At 45.2% G+C, this 24788-nt stretch overlaps 2 protein-coding genes and 1 pseudogene across 2 annotated transcripts in view; 1 reads left to right on the top strand and 2 right to left on the bottom strand.

Moving 5' to 3' along the window:
- The window catches only part of LOC111965028 (protein disulfide-isomerase A3-like), a 4931-nt pseudogene extending 4193 nt beyond the window's left edge, over positions 1 to 738 (bottom strand).
- Positions 1 to 24788, top strand: part of LOC111965006 (DNA-directed RNA polymerase III subunit RPC7-like) — a 737315-nt gene that overhangs the window by 16685 nt on the left and 695842 nt on the right. The gene's annotated exons all lie outside the window — the stretch shown is intronic.
- gon4lb (gon-4 like b) lies at positions 664 to 24788 on the bottom strand. Its single transcript, XM_023988966.2, has 31 exons — positions 24700 to 24788; positions 23920 to 24176; positions 23616 to 23708; positions 22714 to 22943; positions 22529 to 22603; positions 22345 to 22395; positions 22197 to 22247; positions 21964 to 22062; positions 21768 to 21884; positions 21257 to 21433; positions 20406 to 20613; positions 19764 to 19872; positions 19619 to 19652; positions 19411 to 19532; positions 12815 to 13034; positions 12535 to 12621; positions 10322 to 10514; positions 9986 to 10139; positions 9425 to 9575; positions 9195 to 9311; positions 6930 to 9074; positions 6475 to 6742; positions 6171 to 6331; positions 5810 to 6007; positions 4422 to 4565; positions 4037 to 4333; positions 3837 to 3947; positions 3533 to 3740; positions 1638 to 1938; positions 1446 to 1548; positions 664 to 1327 (listed from the first exon to the last, which is right to left on the bottom strand). The coding sequence occupies exons 1-31, from the start codon at positions 24711 to 24713 to the stop codon at positions 1208 to 1210; spliced, it is 6615 nt and encodes a 2204-aa protein (XP_023844734.1). The 5' UTR covers positions 24714 to 24788; the 3' UTR covers positions 664 to 1207.

The raw sequence follows: 24788 nt of genomic DNA, 5'->3' as shown, positions 1-24788 counted from the left end.
GCGCCATACAAAGAAAAGGAAGAGAATGATAAAATGTCACAAATGCTAGAGGCAAGTGTGACAGCTGAGCAGACACATTGAGTCACAATATAGCGATCTAGAGTAAGACAGTTTTATCGGCTAACGTTAGCTGCACAGTTCTAAATGTAAATAGTTAAACCATCTACAACATTGTGCGGTATAATCTATATTAAAATCAGGAATGAATTTGTATTTACTAAACATGTTTAGATGGCTGTCGTTCGTGCATGCTAATTCATTAGCTACAACGCTAGCTATAACATTGCTTACCAAGGCGCGACTAACTCCAACAGTCTCGTACTCTGCTACCGTGTAATCGAAATCAGAATCCCCGAGCTTGAGCACGTCGCTGGCGGCTACAAAGACGTTCTGCTGAGCCAACGCAAAAAGCAAGAACAGGCTAAATGGACCCAAGGTACCCATCGCAGCAGATTGAATTGCTCCCGATAGCGATATACTGTAGCTGATACCCTCTGCTTTTCACTGCTCTACATTCAAGTTCACTGCCGGGTGGGCGTGAGTGTAGTAGAGCCGTTACCAGGAACATCTGTGTGGGTCTAGTAGACGTCTAGATGTGCGCCTTGGAGATTGCACTCTTATAACATCTCAGTCATCAACGAAAGGAATTAATCAAAAAAGGAAAACGGATAAATTACGTTTATTTTGTATAAAATATATAACTCTTGTACAGGTAGTATTACCGTGCAAAATTCCCATATTGTGCCATACATGCACAACTCAGGGAATTGAAAAAAGTATTAAAAAAAACATTATTGGACTAAACACCAATTGTCTATTTATAGTATTTATACAACTTTTGCCACACTAAGAGACTATGTTCCCTCGTCCCTCAGTAGTGCATTTGAGTGATAACTTTTAGACAAAGGGTGGATTTCTTTCAATAAATTAGTGATGTACAGTTACAGTGCTCACTGTCAAAATTGGTTCTGGCAAAATTGAAAAGCTGCTATCTTTCGAGCTGCTGGTGTTGCTTCAGCTCAGTGAAGGCTCAGATGATTCTGATATGAGTTTATTAAAAGCGTTCATATGCCCTCAATGTTGCTTCCAGATTTCACCAGCCTTGAACTGGTTAGTATGAATATACTGCAGTCAAGTATCTTCTCTGCTCCTCTCCTTTGAAGTATCTGAACTTAGTTCTGTCCTTTTTGGGTTGGATCTGTCAAGTTCAGTCCTGCTCCTCATCTGTGACTGTCTGCTGTTCGGTGGTCACAGCGTCATCCTCTAAGTTGACCTGGCGGGCAGCGGTGTGGAACAGGCGCATCAAGTCCCGAAACCGCCGAGACACCTGGACAAGAAAGAGATAAGAGTCAGTAGACGAGGGTTAATTTCACAAGCCAAGACTTTTCAACAAGTGTATTACTGTTGGATTTTTTAGAGTTCGGTTACAAAAAAACTATCTTTACCTCATTGAGTGTCTTATTGCCAAGTTGGGTGGAAATTGCCTGGAAAGTACTCTGATTGGCACCTTGCTGCTGACAGGTGGTTAGAATGACACGGTCAGCCTCCCTGTAACCCAAAGAGGATTATCACTCTTTAACAAAAACATTTTAAAACATTAAACAAAGACCAAACATTTTCAGGCTCGTCTCTCTCACCTTGTCCAGAGTATGACCTTCTCCCCACTGGCAGTGAGGGAGATGTTTTTGGCACACACCGGGGGATCGGAAGAGGGGCTGGGACAAGGCTGCAGGGGGGTCAGGGGGTTCTCCATCTCCCCGCTAAAGGCTGTTGGGGGGCCATCAGACACCCCCGAGCCTTCTCCATCCCCCTTACTCCTCTTTGGCGAGGGGCTGTGTTCTCTCTCCCCATCCTTCCACTCTTCCTCATCATCCTCCTTCTCAGTGAGGGGGAGTGAGCCTTCCTCAGGACCCTCCCATGAAGGGGCTCCTTGCTTTTCTGAAAAACATAATGGTTGTTTATCTGCAACGTGTGAAAGAGTTTAAAGGGGGGCTGAACTTCCTGATTTGACTCTAGATTTTTGTCTCGTTCAGAAATGCAGCAGCCATGACTGAAGCCAAACGAGAGTTGTCCAACCGGCCTTCACCACCACAGACCACGTGTATGGCGTTGTGTGGGCGAGCGGTTTGCTGATGTCAACGTTGTGAACAGAGCGCTCCACGGTGGCTGTGGTTTATGGTATTGGCAGGCATAAGCTACAGACAACGATTGCATTTTATCAATGGCAATTTGAATGCAGAGATACCATGACGAGATCCTAAGGCCCATTGTCGTGTTATTCATCCGCCCCAATCACCTCGTGTTTCAGCATAATGCACAGCCCCATGTTGTAAGGATCTGTACACAATTCCTGGCAGCTGAAAATGTCCCAGTTCTTCCATGTCCTGCATACTCACCAGACATGTCACCCATTGAGCATTTTTAGGATGCTCTGGATCGACGTGTACAACAGCGTGTTAAGTTCCCACCAATATCCAGCCACTTCCCACAGCCATTGAAGAGTGGGACAACATTCCACAGGCCACAATCAACAGCCTGATCAACTCTATGTGAAGGAGATGTGTGGCGCTGCATGAGGCAAATGGTGGTCACACCAGATACGGACTGGTTTTCTGATCCACGCACTTTTTTTTTTTTAAGGTATCTGTGACCACCAGATGCATATCTGTATTCCCAGTCATGTGAAATCCATAGATTAGGGCCTAATTCATTTATTTCAATTGACTGATTTCAAAATATGAACTGTAACTCAGTAAAATCTTTGAAATTGTTGCATGTTGCGTTCATATTTTGGTTCAGTATAGATAACTTGACCAGGTCTTGAAGTCGTCTAGGCTAGATAGTGCTAGCCTACTTATTTCGCGACCGTGGCAAAATTGGTTTGACATTGAATAGCCTCTCTGGAGCTAGTTAGGGACAGTCAATGAATTACACAATGGAAATGGGACAATTATTTACGTTGCACATCTTTTAGTTGTCTCATTAAATGCTTCCAATATTTGCATATGCAATTCTAAAATGTATAGTTGGTTTGACGTTTAAGTCATAGAAACTTGGCAGCATTGACAAACATTTTGTCCATGTACATTGTCATTTACTGATGGTCCCCAACTAGCCCCATAGGGATATTGAAAGTCAAACCAAATTGACCAAAGGCATTAAAATCAGCTTGTATGCAGCTGCGCTCCGAATTGATGATTACTTGGATGCTGACAGCTGTGGGCAGGATTGAAATAAACCCAAAAGGAAAACAGTACCCTTCATTCCATGACATACCATTTTTTCCTATCATCTCGCAAATCTCAGTTTTGGACAAGACTGACTTTATGACTCTTATCGATGCCACAATGCCGTTTTCAAAACGAGAAATTGCTTTTTAGGGGCAGTCGCACTTTAAAGTTTTGCATTCTATAGGCAACATACAATGTATTTTCAGCCATATTACTTATGTAGATTGGTTTTACTTTAGTTGCTTTTGACCAAATAATGACAACAACCTTAATTCATACAGCATAGGTAGTGCAATTCTTACCAGGATGTGGACTGTTGGCCCCACTGTCGACTTCATCTTTTACTTCAGCGTCCACCTCTTTATCTTCCTCCCTCTCCTCTTTCTCATCTTCCCTCTCTTCCTCCCTCTCCTCCCCGCCTGTCTCAATGTGGAGGTTGGCTGTGGGGCTGGTTGCCGTGGGGTACAAGGGGTCAAGGCTCTTCATCGCCCTGGGGATGCCATCGGAAGCCTGAGCGAAGACCGCATGTCACATTCTGTCATCTCCATTACTAATTTTATTCACACAGGTAGTTTAGAACAACAAAACACTAGACTACGAAGCTACCTTGTTGCCATGGCAGCGAGAGCATCCTTTCCTCTTGTGTCTGCGAAGCTTGGCATCATGGCTGGCACCATGACAGAGGCAGAAGCAGTCCTTTTCTGGCCAATCACACTCCTGTGAAGGAAGACAACCAGCCAAATCAGAATCAGAATTGCAAACGCAATTAGAAATCAATAAACGACACAGTCCACATTTCCTCAAACCTTGTAGATGCCATGAGAACCCATCTTTCTCCTCCGGCTGCGACCTGTCATTGGTGGAATCTCTTCTTCCTCTAGATCAGGGAGGGTCACTTCTTCAAAACCACCACTTGCCCCTCCCCCTGACCCCAAGCCAACACCCTCATCTCCGTCTATTCCTCCCCCTGCCTCCTCTGGCCAACAAGCCTCCTCAAACTGCCACGGACGGGCTGAGGGTGGGCGGAGCTCGTCAAAAAATACCCAGAATTCCCCTTGCAAGTGCGTGTGGCCTTTCAGGAGGGAGGACATCTGTGCTTTAAGCTGTAGAAAACAGGTGGATTACAATGATGATTTAACATTGGTTTACTGTGGTGACAACTAATGTAAATGGTGTAGAATACTGACATACCTCCTCTATGCTGGCAGGACTAAGGCCAGGTCCCCCCTGCAGAGCACGTACGATTTTCTGGTAGTGAGAAAGGTTTTCCCCAAAACTAATCTCCAGCTGCCTCAGGAAGCGCCGACTCCGCTCAAATGCCTGCTGCTCCTCAAACTGGACAGGACATAAAACATCATAGTCGAAGAGTATTATTGGCTTTATCAGCAGTGAGAACTTTGCAGATTCACTACAATGTGTTAGGCTACAAGACAAATAATAATTTTTGTTGAACATAATTATATATCAACACTAGAGGTCGACCGATTAAATCGGCATGGCCGATTAATTAAGGCCTATTTCAAGTTTATATCAATATTTAGCTAAAAGAAATCCAGGTTAGCAGGCAATATTAACCAGGTGAAATTGTGTCACTTCTCTTGCATTCATTGCACTCAGAGTCAGGGTATATGCAACAGTTTGGGCCGCCTGGCTCGTTGCGAACTAATTCGCCAGAATTTTACATAATTATGACATAACATTGAAGGTTGTGCAATGTAACAGCAATATTTAGACCTAGGGTTGCCACCCGTTCGATAAAATACGGAACGGCTCCGTATTTCACTGAAAGAATAAACATTTTGTTTTCTAAATGATAGTTTACGGATTTGACCATATTAATGACCAAAGGCTCGTATTTCGGTGTTTATTATATTATAATTAAGTCTATGATTTGATAGAGCAGTCTGACTGAGCGGTGGTAGGCAGCATCAGGCTCGTAAGCATTCATTCAAACTTTACTGCGTTTGCCAGCAGCTCTTAGTAATGCTTGATTCACACCGCTGTTTATGACTTCAAGCCTATCAACTGAGATTAGGCTGGTAATACTAAAGTACCTATTAGAACATCCAATAGTCAAAGGTATATGAAATACCAATGGTATAGAGAGAAATAGTCGACACGTCATAATTCCTATAACCTAAAACTTCTTAACTGGGAATATTGAACCACCAGCTTTCATATGTTCTGAGCAAGGAACTTAAACGTTAGCTTTTTTACATGGCACATATTGCACTTTTACTTTCTTCTCCAACACTGTGTTTTTGCATTATTTAAATCAAATTGAGCATGCTTCATTATTTATTTGAGACTAAATAGATTTTATTTATGTATTATATTAAAGTTAAAATAAGTGTTCATTCAGTATTGTTGTAATTGTCATTATTACAAAAATATATTTAAAAAATCGTCCGATTAATTGGTATCGGCACTTTTTGGTCCTCCAATAATCGCTATCGGCGTTGAAAAATCATCCTCGGCCGACCTCTAGTGAACACTCTGTTACATTGGGCCTGATCCTTAATAAGCATCTATGAAAATATCCAATACGAAATGATAAGCGGCTGTGAAGTCATCCTTACCAGGCCACACTCCAAAGCCTGCTCCGGGAGGAGGAAGGCCGCAAAGTCTCTGAGGAGGTCTGGCCATTCCCCCAGGACAGGACGGAGCTGGGAGAAGAGCTCCACTGCGCTGCGCCCCTCACCCTCCTGCTCAAACTCATATAGCAGCCCCAAGAACTCCTCCACCTTACCAGGTACGCCCTGAAGGGCTTCCCGCACCTGAGGGAGGAAGACGGGTTCGAGAGTTAAAGTTAACCTTTTCTTTTTATTGGATAACTGCTACTAATGCTTTGCAACTTGTTGTGAAGTATGTCATTTAGAGTATGCTACCCGAGATTCAAAATCCACATTACAAAAAACACAATCCATTTTTGTTCCTTACCCTGTTGAGGTAGGCCTGTGCAAAGGCGATGTCCTTGCTCTCTCTGAGGGGGTCGTTGTCTAGAATGTGGTCATCATAGAGCAGCAGCAGCTTGGACGTGTCCTTACTGTCCCTCTCCGGACGACGACTACGCCTCAGACTGCGAGGAGGCCTGCCTCGCCCTGAGGGTACCCAACCACAGGAAAAGAGAGAAGATACAAAACAAGGATTAAAATCAGTACTTATATGGAAGTGAATACTTAGTAGACCATTTCTGAGAACATGAAAACATTTTGTAGTGGGTCTACATCACCCCTAGACTGACCTCTGCCACGTCCAGCTCCCTTCCCACTGGCTCTGGGGGTTCCCTCCCCAGGGGGCACGTCCTCCTCTCCAGGGACCTTACTGACCCCGCCGTCCCCAGACTCCAGCCCCTCCCCCTTGGTGGGCCCCTCCTCCTCCTCAGAGTTCTCCTCCTGGGAGTTCTGGGAGACGGGGGAGTTGGGTGAGGTGGGGGAGTTTGGAGAGTTGTCCTCCTCAGAGTCACACAGCCTCCGCTCTGAGGCCAGCCATGTCAGCTTCTTCATGGTCTCCTGTGGGATGGATGGTGGGCGACCGTTAGCAGGCTTATGAAGAACTAATGAAGAGAATATTCTTAACTTTCTAGATATATTAAGGTAGAATGTTGTAAAAATAGAAACATTTGCTAGCTGTCTGAACAGGTAACCTTATGCTACTTTCATGCCAAAAAATTCACACTTAAACTTTTAAGTTACGTACCTGTAGCTCGGGCACTGAGAGAACAGACTCCTCTGAGGCTGATGACATCACTTCCTCTTCATCTTCATCCTGAGTAAGGTCATCAAAGTCTTCCTCTTCCTCCTCCTCCCCTTGCCTCTCCTGCTCTCCATCCCCGTCTTTCTCTCCATCCTTCTCTCCTCCTCCATTCTGTCCTCCATCTCTTTCTCCCTCTTCTTCCCCCTCTCCACTTCCCTTTCCATCTTCACCCTTCTCTCCGTTTCTCTCCTCCTCTCCCCCTCTTCCACTGTCTCCTTCTCTTTGGTCACCCTCTTCTCCACCATTCTTCTCTCCTCCTCCTCCTCCAGTTTGTTCCTGTGCTACAGTCCTTCCACTCAGCATGCCCATGCCATGCACACCACAATCTCCCTCCTCTTCTTCCCTTCTCTCATCCTCTTCACCACAATTTCCCTCAGGTGGTATGTCAGGTATGTGCGTTGATGTAGCTGCCATGCACCACCTCTCTAGCCCCACCTCTCTCCTCTCTTCTTCTCCCCCTATCCTGTTATTCTCCACCCCATCCTCCCCTCCCTCCATTTCACCAACCATCATTCTCTCCAGGGCGTCAGCATGGCTTTCCAGGCTGGAGCAGGGGCTCCCAGAGGGTGACTCAGAAAGTGTCAGTAGAGGACCCTCCACATCCCCCCATCCCTCCTTCTCTTCCAGCTCCCCCTCTTCCCGTAATCCCTCCACCAATCGGTGCAGCTGCTCCTCTAAACTCGACCCGGAAGCATCTCCGCTGGTCAGAACACTGTTGCTGGGCAACCGGACACTCAGTGCCTGCTGGTAGCCCATTGTGCCATTAGGTAAAGTGGTGGGTGGCGAGATGCAGGAAGGTATGCCATTCGTTAACCCAGTAATATTGTGTTGGGGTGCAGGCGACAGACCAAACGGGAGGCTTTCAGACCGGTGAAACCCATTCTCTGAAGCATTGGATGACACGGACCCGTTTGAAACCAGGCAGTGTTTGGGCACCCATAGCATTTGCATAGAACCATGGGTCGCAGTTTGTACCAGTACATACTGGTCATTCTTAGGGGCTGAGAGGCTCTGGATGATTGACGGAGACATAATAGCATGGGAGCTGCTAGACTGGCGTGTGAAAGTGTCTGTATTAGTAATGTTCGGAGTGTATCCAGAAAGGTTTTGGGAGTAGGTTAAGGATGGGTCAAACCCAACTTCATCTTTGACCTCTGCATGGATTGGTTGCCCCCAGGTGATGTTCTGATTGTCGAGGGAGGGGTTCATAGGGCTGGTTTTGATGCTAAGGGGAGGGGAGGGCGTGTGAGAGAAGAACACAGGGCTAGACTTTAGCTGGAGCCTGCTATCAGGAGGTGTGGGGGGATAGTTCAGGGAAACTTCCAAGCTGGGTGGGGCAGGCAGGAGGGGCCTGGGCAGAGTACGGGCGAGAGCTGCTCTGGTCTTAGCCTGAGTGTCCTGGTGGGAAGGGGTGGAGCGTGAGGGCCGCTTGGCCAATCTTGGAGCAGCACAAGCACGACGGGCTGAGTTAGTGACCAATGAGGGAGTACCACCATTCTCTGCTGGAAGAGCAAACAAGGGGGGTGGGGGTGATGGATTTGGGGTAGCCGGCTGGATGGGCAGCAGTTTGCGAAACGATGCCCGGTAGGGTGTTTTTTTCTCTGTTTGATTGGGACTCGTTTGCATCACAAAGAGGGGGCCTCCCACCGGGATGGAGGGTAAGACCTGAACCAATGGCACTGCTCCATGGGCAGGAGTGACAGGAGCCTGGGACAATGGCAGGGCCCTTCGGATTGGAGTGCTGGGGGCCTTGGCCAATAGGATGACCCCTTGTGAGGGGATAGGTCCAGGAACATGGGCCAGAAAGCGAAGTGTATCTGGCAGGGCTTTGGCTAGGGGCGTAAGCGGGGCAGAATGGGTGAAAGCGTAGAAGGGACGAGGTTTAGGGGCGATGGGTGGGCGCTCGCCTTTGTAGTTCATGCAGGGGTGTAGGCGTAGGATGACATTTCTAGGGAGAGATGGGGGATATCGCGTCCCATTGGCGAACGTGTAAGGAGGTGCTGGAGGAGGTGGAGGTATTCTGGATGGGGATTTCCCATGTGGTTTATTATACTCCATCACCGCCCTGTGGATGAATGGTAGACTCTTCTGTAGAGGAGAAACCATTTACATGAATTAGTACCTATTAGTAGTAAAAGGGAAGTAAAATGGAGAATTACATTTTCTCTGATAAGTAAATACTGAGAGTGGTGGTAGGTGAGTTTGTACCCGTAGCCAGTTGGGCATGACAGACATCTCTCTCTCCACTGGGGGGCGCTCCTCCCCTGGCATCACCCTGCCACAGGTCTCCTGCATGGCAGGAACTATGTTGTGCTGACAGTACAACTGAGAAGAAAATAACAGATAAAGCCCAACATGGAAATAGGTGATAACATCAAGGCATGATCATAACATTGAGAAAGACTGTGATAAGCATTAATGAGTTGTGAGGTCCACACCTTGATAGCGTTGTCAGATGTCTTGTGGCCACACAGCTCCTTGACACGGGAGCGTAGCTGGTCCTGCTTCTTGGTACGGATGAGGTAGCGACACATGAGCTGGTAGGGGAGCTCTGTCTGGCTGAAGTGCTTCAGCCCAAGTACAATGAGCCTGGAACAAAAATCCACATTGCGAGTAAATATCTAGTCTTGAGTCTAACATTCAAACATGCGAGGAGAAATTTGATGCTTGGTTGTAGGAATAAAGATGACATAGGCCCTCATAGTTCCAACTATGTCGGTGAATGGTCATTGAATGGGTTTGGAGATAGCTAGAGAGAGACCCTCTTTTCAGCAAAGGGTAACACACCTTCAAGTGTTAATATTCAGCTCAATACTGACCAGGCAACTCACTGACAAAATACTCACGTTTGGCATGGCTATTTTTGACCAGGGACTGTGTGTAAAATGAGGATTGTTTTTTTAACAGGTTGTTTTTGTTTGTTAACATGAGCTCCTGTGGAGTTTGTGTCCCCACACAGGATGTGCAGCATGTGTAAACGTGTGTGTGTGCACGTGTACCTGTCCTCTCCACGTGTGTAGAAGTTGTTCTTGGTGCGTGGAGGGTGCAGTGCGGGGTCCAGGCTGCAGTGGGGCAGGAGCTCTGGGTAGAGGAAGATGGAGCGGGTGGCGAGCAGCCAGGCCGTCTCAGCATGCAGCAGAGGGTATGTACGCACTGCAGGGACAACCAAACACTTACACGCAATTCACAAAACCCACCCTCTGACACACATAGATAACACAAAACAGCTACACACACAGGCTATCAATACCATCTTTAGTACATACAATTCAGACTCTCACATCTTCACATTACATATGAACCACACACACACACCAGACCTCCCAGTTCATTACCATTGTTAGAGCGTGTTTGAGGCCTGGCAGGGGGGGTTGGAGGAGAAGGAGCGGATGGCGAGACAGAGCTCTCCTGCTCCTGGACCAGAGACAGCGCCCCCTGGAGGTTACAGGCCCTGAAGATGCTGCTGAAGCCTGGGTCCCGGACTGACCTGATCGCCTCCTCACGCTGGGCAAACGTCTGGAGCTCCTCCTGAGTGGGAGGCACACAGAGACTAGGACTTGAGAAGGAGATATATATATATATATATATAAATTAGGGCCGATTTCAAGTTTTCATAACAAACGGAAATAGTTTTTTTTTTTTTTTTACACCTTTATTTAACTAGGCAAGTCAGTTAAGAACACATTCTTATTTTCAATGACGGCCTAGGAACGGTGGGTTAACTGCCTTGTTCAGGGGCAGAACGACAGATTTTTACCTTGTCAGCTCAGGGATTCAATCCTGCAACCTTACGGTTAACTAGTCCAACGCTCTAACCACGAATGCAGTAAGAAGCCAAGGTAAGTTGCTAGCTAGCATTAAACTTATCTTATAAAAAACAATCATAATCACTAGTTAACTACACACGGTTGATGATATTACTAGTTTATCTAGCGTGTCCTGCGTTGCATATAATCGATACGGTGTGCATTCGCGAAAAAGGACTGTCGTTGCTCCAACGTGTACCTAACCATAAACATCAATGCCTTTCTTAAAATCAATACACAATTATATATTTTTAAACCTGCATATTTAGTTAATATTGCCTGCTAACATGAATTTCTTTTAACTAGGGAAATTGTGTCACTTCTCTGGCGTTCTGTGCAAGCAGAGTCAGGGTATATGCAGCAGTTTGGACCGCCTGGCTCGTTGCGAACTGTGTGAAGACTATTTCTTCCTAACAAAGACAGCCAACTTCGCCAAACAGGGGATGGTTTAACAAAAGCGCATTTGCGAAAAAAAGCACAATCGTTGCACGACTGTACCTAACCATAAACATCAATGCCTTTCTTAAAATCAATACACAGAAGTATACATTTTTAAACCTGCATATTTAGCTAAAAGAAATCCAGGATAGCAGGCAATATTAAATCAGGTGAAATTGTGTCAGGGTATATGCAACAGTTTGGGCTGCCTGGCTCGTTGCGAACTAATTTGCCAGAATTTTACGTAATTATGACATAACATTGAAGGTTGTGCAATGTAACAGGAATATTTAGACTTATGGATGCCACCCGTTAGATAAAATACGAAACGGTTCCGTATTTCACTGAAAGAATAAACGTTTCGTTTTTGAAATGATAGTTTCCGGATTCGACCATATTAATGACCAAAGGCTTGTATTTCTGTGTTATTATGTTATAATTAAGTCTATGATTTGATATTTGATAGAGCAGTCTGACTGAGCGATGGTAGGCAGCAGCAGGCTCGTACGCATTCATTCAAACAGCACTTCCGTGAGTTTTGCCAGCAGCTCTTCGCAAGACTTCAAGCCTATCAACTCCCGAGATTAGGCTGGCGTAATCGATGTGAAATGGCTAGCTAGTTAGCGGGGTGCGCCCTAATAGCGTTTCAATTGGTGACGTCACTCGCTCTGAGACTTGGAGTAGTTGTTCCCCTTGCTCTGCAAGGGCCGCGGCTTTTGTGGAGCGATGGTTCGAGCCCAGGTAGGGGCGAGGAGAGGGATGGAAGCTATACTGTTACACTGGCAATACTAAAGTGCCTATACGAACATATATGTATATGTATATGAAATACAAATGGTAGAGAGAAATAGTCCTATAATTCCTATAATAACTACAACCTAAAACTTCTTACCTGGGAATATTGAAGAGTCATGTTAAAAGGAACCACCAGCTTTCATGTTCTCATGTTCTGAGCAAGGAACTTAAACGTTAGCTTTTTTACATGGCACATATTGCACTTTTACTTTCTTCTCCAACACTTTGTTTTTGCATTATTTAAACCAAATTGAAGATGTTTCATTATTTATTTGAGGCTAAATTGATTTTATTGATGTATTATATTAAAGTTAAAATAAGTGTTCATTCAGTATTGTTGTAATTGTCATTATTACAAATAAACAAATAAACAAATTGTTTTTTAAAAATCGGCCAATTAATCGGTATCGGCTTTTTTGGGTCATCCAATAATCGGTATCGGCGTTGAAAAATCATAATCAGTCGACCTATATATATAGAGAGAGAGAGAGCGAGAATCAGTAACTCACCAGGTATTGTTTGGTGGTGTGGGCCTTGTGGTGCAAGGCCTCCACAGGGCTGCACAGCAGGTGCACCTGGGTCAGCAGCTGTATGTGCTGAACAGAGACAGACAAAACAGGCAAGGGGGGGTGGGGGTCAGTGAGTCTAACAGTGTCATGTGTCAATATTTCAACAATTAGAAAATAATAAAAATTATTGGTGTCAATAATAAGGCAACTTTGAAAATCGAAATGTTATATTCCACCAACTTCAGTTCCTCAGTTAAGTTTTACGAGCGGGCCAACCTACCTGTTGGACTTGCTGCTGCAGCTGGAGTTTCTGGGTGTGGTCGAGCGTGAGGACGGGGCAGGGCAGAGGTGGCAGCAGCACCATGGGGGGTGATACCGTGACGGTGGGGGTGGAACGGCCAGGGGTCTCCTGGAGGGCTCTCCTCTGCTGCAGAGCCTCCATCTGCTCCCTCACAGTACGCCGCCTCTCTGTTAGCATGTTAGCCAGTGGCTCCTGAAACCTGCAGAGATCAGAGGGCAGGGGTCAGGAAAGGGAATAATAATCATATTGATGACGTAATAATACGTTCAACTTTTATAGCACTTCATTGCATAAATCATCTCAGAGTGCTTTAAAGCATAAAAAAGACAAGCAATTTAGAAAAACATCATTCATGAGATGGAAGGTCCTGAGAGGGTGGGGAAAGTTCATGGCTTGAGTGGTCATCGGAGAAAGGTGGTCGTAAGGGGAGAGCAAGCAAAGATGGCCAGGCAGGCAGCACTGTGTCATCAAGGTGTCTCACTGTCCCTCCCGTCTGTGTGGCTTCTCCATAGTAGGGCTCGGATGAAGTTTGAGCTCAGCTACTGCAGTTTATGGACTCCGCAGTAACGTTAGGTGTCGCTAGCTAGCTACTCCTTCACTACTACCAAAATTAAGTACCCATTGGGTGAATCTAAGATAGTCATGTGGCGCCAGAAAGCACACCACATTTCAATAACAATTTAAGAGTAGCCTTGTCGGGAGTAGTCCTCCCTACGATCCTCAACACTGCACACCTCTGCTGTGCCGTCTTGCTTTCAGGTTTCTCTCCATCCCAAACCTCTGGACACTGGCTGGTATTCGATTATGGTCATTTAGCAGGCTTTATCACCAAAAATATCAGTACGTGGCCCATGTGGGATATGGGACTGAAGACACACTTGACTGGAATTATACTGAACAAAAATATAAAAACTCAACATGCAACAATTTCAAAGATTTTACTGAGTGACTGTTCAAAGAAGGAAATCAGTCAATTTAAATTAACGAATTCTGCCCTAATCTATGGATTTCACATGACTGGGCAGGGGCACAGCCATGGGTGGGCATAGGCTCACCCACTGGGGAGCCAGGCCCAGCCAATCAGAATACATTTTTCCCCACAAAAGGGCTTTATTACAGACAGAAATACTCCTCAGTTTCATCAGCTGTCCGGGTGGCTGGTCTCAGACGATCCCGCAGGTGAAGAAGCAACATTTGAAGGTCCTGAGCTGGCGTGGTTACACGTGGTCTGTAGTTGTGAGGCCAGTTGGACATACTGACAAATTCTCTAAAACGACATAGCTTATGGTAGAGAAATGAATGGTAACCACGCCAGCTCAGGATGGTAGAGAAAATCAATTCACAGCTCTGGTGGACATTCCTGCAGTCGGCATGCCAATTGCATGCTCCCTCAAAACTTGAGACATCTGTGGCATTGTGTTGTGTGACAAAACTGCACATTTTAGAGTGGCCTTTTATTGTCCCCAGCACATGGGGCACCTGTGTAATGTTCATACTGTTTAATCAGCTTCTTGATATGCCACACTGGTCAGGTGGATGGATTATCTTGGCAATGGAGAAATGCTCACTAACAGGGATGTAAACACATTTGTGCACACAATTTGAGATAAATAATTTCTTTGTGCATATGGAACATTTCTGGGATCTTTTATTTCAGCTCATGAAACATGGGAGCAACACTTTACATGTTGCGTTTTTATTTTTGTTCAGTATATGTTTGGATTATGCAATCTTCTGCTTAAAAGGCTCTAGTCTACACAAGGGGATCTGATGGAGGTTCGTTTGCGTAGTTCTACGTACTTTTGTGCACTGAACTTTTGGAATGTGACGAAAGCGTAGCTCCGCTTGTGCAGACTGAAATCACAGTGGTGAGACTTAACCCTCTCTACCCACCTTTATTATCCTCCTCTAATTTCCCTAACGTTGCTGAGTCATCAGTGGTAGCACTGTCACAGAGCCCTTACTCCACAGTGTGGAAAAACCTGTCTGTCTCTCTGCATGTCATACCGCCTCGTTAACATTTAGAGACACCCATTACAGCCAGGACCAGGACACAGTGGCGCAAACGTGTGCATGCGTAGAGGGTTGCTGGAAGGAAGTAAAATGCTCTCTGCTCCCATCAGCTCAGAGAAGTGGCCTGAAAACGGTAAATCGCACACACAGAGACCTCTCAACAGACGTCACAGTTCAAACATCAAAGTAGGCACATGTGCCAACCAGCTACTGAAAACCTGGCGCACTGGGAGTGTATGTGTGTGTGAGACACAAAGTGAGTTTGTTAGTGGTGTGTGTGTGTCTTTTGTTAGTCTGAGTAGCTGTAGCTCAAATGTGAGTCCTGTGTGTTAGTGTGGATTGTAGCTCTACTGTGAGTTCTGTGTGTTACTGTGGATTGTAGCTCTACTGTGAGTTCTGTCCACCTCCTGACACTTCAGAGGAAGAGAAAACACCAGAGCATTTCTCTGCCTCCCTACCCAAGCAGATACAGCACCCCTATGCTGCTCTGTCCCGAAGGGAGGCCTTGGTGTGTGTGTGTGTATGTAACTTCAAGTAATTCCTAGAATAGCATAGATGGATAGGTTCACTCGGCTACACAGCTGATGCCTCCTGGACTGTTCATTAACACGGTACTTCATTTTGTTTATCTGTCAGCCCCAGCCTCGAACTCAGGCCCTGTGTGTAGCTAACTGACCCTCTCTGCCCATTTATCGCCATTTCCCTGTTGTTGTTGTCTTAGCTGTTTACCCGTTGTTGTCTCACCTGTTGTCTTAGCTCTCCCAATCAACACCTGTGATTGCTTTATGCCTCTCTCTAGTGTCAATATGCCTTGTATACTGTTGTTTAGGGGAGCTCTTATTGTTTTAATTTACTGTGGAGCCCCTAGTCCTGCTCAACATGCCTCAGATAGCCCACTTGTCCCACCCCCACACACATGCGGAGACCGCACCTAGCTTAATTGGCGCCGCCAGAGATGCAATCTCTCTTATCGTCACTCAATGCCTAGGTTTAACCCCACTGTACTCGCACCCTACCATACCCTTGTCTGTACACTATGCACTGAACCTATCCTACCACGCCCAGAAATCTGCTCCTTTTATTCTCTGTTCCCAAAGCACTAGACGACCAGTTCTTATAGCCTTTAGCCGTACCCTCATCCTACTCCTCCTCTGTTCCTCTGGTGATGTAGAGGTTAACAGGCCCTGTGTGTCCCCAGCCGGTCTCATTTGCTGACTTCTGCAACCATAAAAGCCTTGGGTTCATGCATGTTAACATCAGAAGCCTCCTCCCTAAGTTTGCTTTATTCACTGCATTAGCACACTCTGCCAACCCTGATGTCCTAGCAATGTCTGAATCCTGTCTTAGAAAATCCCATCCCCAATTACAACACTCAGCCTCCAGCCTCCAAGCCTCCAACACTCAGCAAATTGGATGCAGTCTATCACAGTGCCACCCGTTTTGTCACCAAAGTCCCATATACCATACACCACTGTGACCTGTATACTCTCGTTGGCTGGTCCTCGCTACATATTCGTTGCCAAATCCACTGGCTCCAGGTCATCTATAAGTCGTTGCTAAGTATAGCTCCGCCTTATCTCAGCTCACTGGTCACCATAGCAACACCCACCCGTAGCACGCGCTCAAGCAGGTATATTTCACTGGTCATCCCCAAAGCCAACACCTCCTTTGGCCTTCTTTCCTTCCAGTTCTCTGCTGCCAATGACTGGATTGAATTGCAAAATCACTTGTTGGAGAAGTTGGAGACATATCTCCCTCGCTAACTTTAAGCGTCAGCTGTCAGAGCAGCTTACCGATCGCTGCAGCTGTACACAGCCCATCTGTAAATAGCCCATCCAACCAACTACCTATCTCATCCCCATATTTGTTTTTGTTTTTCTGCTCTTTTGCACACCAGCATTTCTACTTGCACATCCTCATCTGCACATTAAATCTGAAGTTTACATACACTTAGGTTGGAGTCATTAAAACTCGTTTTCAACCACTCCACAAATTTCTTGTTAAAAAACTATAGTTTTGGCAAGTCGGTTAAGACATCTACTTTGTGCATGACACAAGTAATTTTTCCAACAATTGTTAACAGACAGATTTCACTGTATCACAATTCCAGTGGGTCAGAAGTTTACATACACTAAGTTGACTGTGCCTTTAACCAGCTTGGAAAATTACAGAAAATTATGTCATGGCTTTAGAAGCTTCTGATAGGCTAATTGACATCATTTGAGTAAATAGGAAGTGTACCTGTGGATGTATTTCAAGGCCAACCTTCAAACTCAGTGCCTCTTTGTTTGACATCATAGGAAAATTAAAAGAAATCAGCCAAGAGCTCCAGTCTGGTTCATCCTTGGGAGCAATTTCCAAACGCCTGAAGGTACCACGTTCATCTGTACAAATAATAGAACGCAAGTATAAACACCATGGGACCACGCAGCCGTCATACCACTCAGGAAGGAGACGCGTTCTGTCTCCTAGAGATGGTGCGAAAAGTGCAAACCAATCCCAGAACAACAGCAAAGGACCTTGTGAAGATGCTGGAGGAAACAGGTACAAAAGTATCTATATCCACAGTAAAACGAGTCCTATATCGACATAACCTGAAAGGACGCTCAGCAAGGAAGAAGCCACTGCTCCAAAAACGTAATTAAAAAGCCAGACTACGGTTTGCAACTGCACATGGGGACAAAGATCATACTTTTTGGAGAAATGTCATCTGGTCTGATGAAACAAAAATAGAACTGTTAGATCATAAGGACCATCGTTATGTTTGGAGGAAAAAGGGGGAGGCTTGTAAGCCGAAGAGCACCATTCCAAACGTGAAGCACGGGGGTGGCAGCATCATGTTGTGGGGGTGCTTTGCTGCAGGAGGGTCTGGTGTACTTCACAAAATAGATGGCATCATGAGGCAAGAAAATTGTGTGGTTTTATTGAAGCAACATCTCAAGACATCAGTCAGGAAGTTAAAGCTTGGTCGCAAATGGGTCTTCCAAATGGATAATGACCGCAAGCATACTTCCAAAGTTGTGGCAAAATGGCTTAAGGACAACAAAGTCAAGGTATTGGGGTGGCCATCACAAAGCCCTGACCTCAATTCTATAGAAAATATGTGGGCAGAACTGAAAAAGCGTGTGCGAGGAAGGAGGCCTACAAACCTGACTCAGTTACACAAGCTCTGTCAGGAGAAATGGGCCAAAATTCACCCAACTTATTGTGGGAAGCTTGTGGAAGGCTACCCAAAACATTGTACCCAAGTTAAACTATTTAAAGGCAATGCTACCAAATACTAATTGAGTGTATGTAAACGTCTGACCCACTGGGAATGTGATGAAAGAAATAAAAGCTGAAATAAATAATTCTCTACTATTATTCTAACATTTCACATTCTTAAAATAAAGTGGTGATCCTAACGGACCTAAGACAGGGAATTTTTACTAGGATTAAATGTCAGGAATTGTGAAAAACTGAGTTTAAATGTATTTAGCTAAGGCGTATGTAAACTTCCGACTTCAACTGTAAATCACTCCAGTGTAAATTCCTAAATTGTAATTACTTTGCTACTATTGGCCTATTTATTGCCTTACCACCTTACTTCATTTGCACACACTGTATATAGATTTTTCTATTGTGTTATTGACTGTACGTTTGTTTATCCTATGTGTAACTCTGTGTTGTTGTTTTTGTCACACTGCTTTGTTTTATCTTGGCCAGGTCGCAGTTGTAAATGAGAACTTTTTCTCAACTTTTTCTCTTAAATAAAGGTGAAATAAAAAAATGTAAACAAGTATAACGCATAAGTGGCTACAGTCACGTATCCTGCAGTTGTTCATAACACATACGACAGATGGCCAATTTGGCTCAGCAACCAGCACAAAGTCAACAAGAGGAGGACCGTGTTTNCAGTCACGTATCCTGCAGTTGTTCATAACACATACGACAGATGGCCAATTTGGCTCAGCAACCAGCACAAAGTCAACAAGAGGAGGACCGTGTTTGTAGAAAAAAGCAAGGGTGAGCTAAACGGTCACACATTCACATCCATTCAGTTCTGGGATAGATAGCACTGTTGACTCAAGGAGGACCAGGAAGCAATGGATTATTTGGCTCATCATAATGCTATTTTATGAAACAGTTGGCATTTTAAGCGCATCTCAAAAGTCTAGTTGCTTCATCTTGTTGTTTGCGCCGCATTAAAAGCTCTATATCATTATTAATATGAGGTACTGGGATAGTGGACCAACTCAGTGACCTTGTGGTTAGTGTCCACTCTGAGATCGGAATGTTGGGAGTTCGATCCCCGGCCGAGTCAAGACTGTAAAAATAGCAACCAATGCGCCTCTGCTTGGCACTCAGCATTAAGGAGATAGATTGGGGATAAGGCCCTGCGATAGACTAGCGTCCTGTCCAGGGGGTCTAATTGTACATCAAGCTGCCTCATGCTACAGAAACAGGAGATCTGCTCCTACAAGCTGTTCCAGCTCAAGGCTACTTACTTACTGGGTTGGCGGTACACTTTTTGAAAGCTCTTTCCCGAGAGAAATAGGGAGAAGGTCAGGGTGGAATCATACCGAATGGCTTGTGGAACGTTGAATTGCGGAGCACTCGGGGGTGGAGCAGCTTCCTCCCTCTCTTCATCTTCTTCGTGCCCATCGTCATCCTGCCCATTCACTATTAGCTCATCATCCTGGAACTGAAGGGGTAAAAAGAGTGAGATTCAGAAAGAGATTTTTTTTTTAAGAAAGAGACTTGCAGATATGATCCCATAATCCTCCTCACTGTCTCGAAAAGCTCCTCCAATAGCTTTTCGAGACAGTGGAAATAGGTTGGTTTATTTTTTTCCTTAAATTAAACAAATGGAATTTACCAGGCCCCTATATGTCTGTCTGTGGTTAGGGTTGATGTATGGAAACAATATTACAGAGACTCACTGGTGATGCGTACGGCCCGGTCGTTCCTGTAGTCCTCTCGGTCAGGCTCATCCAGATCCTCCAGGAAATTATACTCTGGGTCGTCATCATCATCACCCTCTTCTGAGAGAAAAAAGAGAAGGTGGAGGTCGCGAGAGACAGAAAAACAGTTATTTTAAACTGTTTAAAAGTGAAGAAAGGTATATGGCCTAAGGGTAAAATGGCTGTCAACACACACAACAATAACCAGTGAAGACGAAACGGGAAAGATGAGGCAGTGTGGGGGAGACAAACAGGAGCAGAGCAGTGGGGGGGGGGGGGTCAAAATGAGCAAAACATGACAGAGCAAACAGAGAACAATTAAACCAGCAACACACACACATCTCCCGTAAAACGTGTACACACACAGGTTAAATGCAGCTCCATCTGTCTCAAGTCTACCTGCTTCACACTTTTCAGTGTTTGGAGGAGTGCCAACTTTTTGTGTATTTCACTAATGAAGTATTTGCTCCAGGAAAAACTGAATTCATGGCCCATTTTTGAGAATGATGTAAAATCCTGTTGCATTGGTTTCTACATGGTTGGACCTTTCCATTTCAATAGTACACCGCCCATCCTTGAATCCTCCCTCATCATCCCTTTCTTTGAATCCTAACCTTCATTCTCCATGTCGGATGTCATGAGGCCCTGCAGCCACTCGCTCCAGTCGCGGTCCTCCAGGGCCAAGCTGTAGTCGTACATGTCAGGCGTGATGTCAGGGGCATGTAGCTCCGCTTCCAGCTTGCCTAGGGGCACGTTCCTCAGGGTCCGTTTGGAGCGGGTACGACACGCCACCAGGCTAGACCCTGCACCTCCAGTCAGAGGCTGGAAACAGAGAGATGGAACCAATGAAGAAAGAGATTCACATTGACATTGGTCCTGATAAGAGTCAGGTGATTTCCTGGTATAGCTGAATAGTCTGCTAGTATTCATGGGTTGAACGTTTCGTCACAGTATTGTTTTGAACATTCTCTTGAGGACTGATGACCGAATGAACGTTCTACTCAATGCATTGTCAATGGCGGTGATGAAGACTTCATCAAAAGAGCATTACAGTTGCTTGAAAACCCTATGACATTTCAAAAGGAGGCAAATAATTAGTAGGAAAACCTTTTGTCATAATTGTGATGTCGCCAGATTGACTTTAGATGCAGTATAACTTTATCTAGCTAGCCAGCATTGCTAGCTATTTTTGACAAACTTTGCTAGCTAATGGAAACATTGCCCTCTCTCTAAAGTAAGTTCGACGACATAATGATGGAAAAGTTGTTGTTTTCCATCATATTTCCAAGCCACTGTATTGTAATTTAGACTAAATAGGCATTAGCCCCCGTCCAAAATGACTTGGCATCAGTCGGGGACCAATATGGCTGTGGCGTCTGTAGAAAGTTCTTAAGTTCTTAACAATGGCAACGATGCGACTAAGTGACGGAAGTGCAACCCATTAATAGTTTAACAGTTTCAGTACCTGGAAGGATTCGGTGCAGATGGGGCTGAGTTCCAGCTCTTCCTCCACTGCGTGAAGCTTCTCCAGGAAGGTACAGTCTTGGGCCCTGAGGGGCCGGGAGGGGCCAGTGGAAGATGGGGGTGGAGGGGGCCCCATAGGAACAGTCTCCACCCTCAGATGTCTGGGCTGCCTTGGCTTCTAAACATAAACCAAGACCAACATTACAGTACACTCATACAGTGCACATTGTAAATATTAACTCAGTCAGTTAACATACTATATACAGGGTCAGAGTTAACATACTTTCTTGTATTCTTATTTATATTTCTCGTATGTTGTTGTTGTTGTACCTTATGTTATCTTCAGTATTACATTTGTATTGATTACTGCATTGTTAGGTTTAGAGGTGTCAAGAAAGGCATTTCACTGTACTTGTGACAAAAAAATAATAAAATGATAATTGCATTCTTTCCCCCCCAATTATTTCAAAAACTTTCAATCAAAGGCCAAATGCAGAGGTGCGGAGTGTTACCTGTCTGGGACTGTCAAATCTGTCCTCTTCACACTCAGAGTGTCCAGGGGTCCTGGGCCTCGCCCCTCGGGCACACCGTGGGGACGAGGCTGTGCTGTCCACATCACTCCAAAACATCTGAAACGACAATGTCACAGGCATGACATCGTAGTCACGTAGCACACACTTTTGACTGATTGAAAATGCTCTTCCTCACCTCCTCTGTAGTCTCATCCTCCTCATCCTCATCGGGGCAGTACTCTTCATCAGAGGAGTCCTCCTCCTCCTCCAGAGGGATGTCAACAAACTGGGGGGGCTGGGGAGAGGAAGCAGGGAGCGAGATGAGAGGGAAAGAGCGAAATAGAGAGAGAAAGCAACAGAGATGAAACAACAGTGAGGAGTAATAAAGTATTTGACATGACACTAGCACTATGTGTGACAGGGACATACCTTCACTTCAAGGGCCCTTTTGATAGGAGAAATATTCCAGGTGGGGATCCCCTGCAAGAGAAGAGGAAGCCGCTTTAGACTATTGAGATGAATCCAGGACAGAATATTAAAAGGTAGCTAGCTGCAAGTTGTGTTACTGGAAACCCACCACCCCCTTTTCTACCACCTCCTTCAGTCTGGAGCGGGTCATCTTGGGCTCCTGAGGGAAGCAAATAGAAGTTAACAACATTGAATTCAGGCAGAGAGAGAAATCATTAAAAACTTGCAAGTGATATCAGCAACCAATTACTGAGTTGTACTGTCAGTATAACTTGCTGTATGTTGACGCTTACAAATAGGGGTAGGTCCTGCGTCTCCTGGATGGCTGCTTTCATCATGGCCACTACATGCTCGTTGGTTATCACCTCCTGAGGGCAACATTCACAGGTGTCAGTCAAAAATGTTCAACACTAACGTTAATACTTAGCAGTTAGCATTAACCCCTCTTTTTCCCGGATTGAGACTCCAGGTAACTCACATGGAGGATGGTCCGTACGTTGACAGAAGTCAAGTTGTGTTGCTGTGACTTCCTCTCCAGATCCATATCCAGCTGCTCAAACTCATCCTCCTCACTGTCACTGGATGAATCTTCCGACGACCTTTTTCCAGCCACGGAGTGTCCCTCTTCCTGCCCATTGTCTAAAGTGCTCTTCATTTTCGAGCTGCTCTTCCTCGTTGACAGCCTCTGGCCCCCACAATCCTCTCCATCTTCAGACAGAAGTAACGAATTTGTGCACATCAAAACAGAAACCCAATTCTCATACACTAGAAATCAGATTCAGTGTTTCCAAAATGGTGGGTATGTCCACTTCCTATAAAGAAGGGATAAGCAACTTTGATGGGGATGGGGGCCAGAATAAATCTGAACTCCTCATGATGGGCTGCAGTGGCTCACGGGTCTGCATACCAACATCCATACCCACACATGCAGTCAGAGTAGGCCCTAGACTTTTGGGGGCCCTAAGTGAAATTGTTGGGAGCAAAACATTTTAGCAGCCCCCACTCTTGACAATGGAGAGAGCTAATTTCCTTAAATTCCACACATTTTGCCAAGGGGTGTGAAAGCATTTTGCCAAGGGGTTTGGAAAGCAAGTTTGCTGCAATTCTACATATTTTGTCATGGGGCAGAGAGAAGATTTAGCAAATTAATAACTAATTTCATGCAAATCTTTAAAAAAAATTGCCACAGGGCAAAGAGATAAAAAATTCGGCTTTACAGCTAATTTCCTGCAATTATACTAATTTCGCCATAAGGTGAAGAGAAATTATTGCAGTTTTGAATATGATATCTGRGGGKKGKCTGGGSGGGGGGGGGGGGGGGGTTGGAAATTGTTCTTGTTTAAATCGGCGTGTCACAAGAAGCAGAGTTGAGAAGCTCACCTAAGGTGATTACCAGGCCCAGTTCTGTGTCCTCCTCCTCTGCCTCAGAGGGGCTGGGAGATAGCTGACAATCTTCCCCATTCTTAAGCTGGCCTGCAGCAGACACAAAACAAAGATTTCACAATGAGATAGGAGTTAATCACATTCCCACCACTGAAGCATGTAAAACCAATAAATGTAAAACCAATGAAATGCCCTTGCACATAAACTCCCACATCCCTTCATATCTCAGCAACACACTATGCGTTACTTGTCATCCCTCTCTCTAGTTCTCCATTCCCCTTCCTTTTCTCATCCCTCGTACCTGAAGCAATGGTCCTCTGCTTGAACCTGGGAGAGTGTCTCATTGGTGACAGCCCATCTGTGACCGTCATCCCACAGCCCTTTCCCTTAGCCGGGGTGGAAATTGAGATATGTCTGTTAACAGAGAGAGTGCAGAGTGGACCACCATTGGAGATCTGGGGGGCACAGGTTGTCTCATCCCTCTTTAAGGCTTTAGAACGCATGGGCCGTGGTTCTGGGGTGCTCGATTTGCGTTTCTGGGCTTTCATGCTTCGAGGCCTGAAAGACAGTTTAACGTTACAGTTACATGAGGGGGCTAACGTTAGCAGACAGTAAAATATACTCTGTCATAGAATATGACAATATGATTAAATATTTGCAGTTGTTACTAGCTAGACAAAATGTATATAGCCGAGTAAAACAGCTAACGAATGTGTCCCATGTGTGTGCAATCCAAGATACTATCTAGCTAGCTGTTATTATCTAGCCAAGTTAGCAGGCTAGTGTTGCCGCTTTCTCAGTTGCAGTACAAAAAGCACAACCAAGTCAACACAGCTATAGAAAACATTTCTTACTAGCTAAAATAATCGTATTATACAAGTCACGCTAATGACCCTGAAGTAGTTGTTTGGGTAGTTAGCTAGCTAGCTTGTGTTGTTGTTATTAGCTTGCTGGCTAACGACGTATATTTGTCAACAACAATCCTTGTGTGTTTGTGTGTCTCGGGAACTGGACGCCCGACTTTTCTAGGTTGACAGTACATTGACCTTTCAAATTTAGTAACTTTCTTGGTGTCACTTACCCGCAAATAGGCATTTAGTGCCATGAGAAGATAACGAACTAAGCAAATCTCAAAATAATTTACAGCGCCCTTTCCCGCGTGTCACAGAT

The sequence above is a fragment of the Salvelinus sp. IW2-2015 genome, linkage group LG6.1 (assembly GCF_002910315.2).
Source record: "Salvelinus sp. IW2-2015 linkage group LG6.1, ASM291031v2, whole genome shotgun sequence".
In the NCBI taxonomy this organism is placed as follows: Eukaryota; Metazoa; Chordata; class Actinopteri; order Salmoniformes; family Salmonidae; genus Salvelinus; species Salvelinus sp. IW2-2015.
Note: the sequence above shows the minus strand (reverse complement) of the source record. Positions and strands in the feature narration are given on the sequence as shown.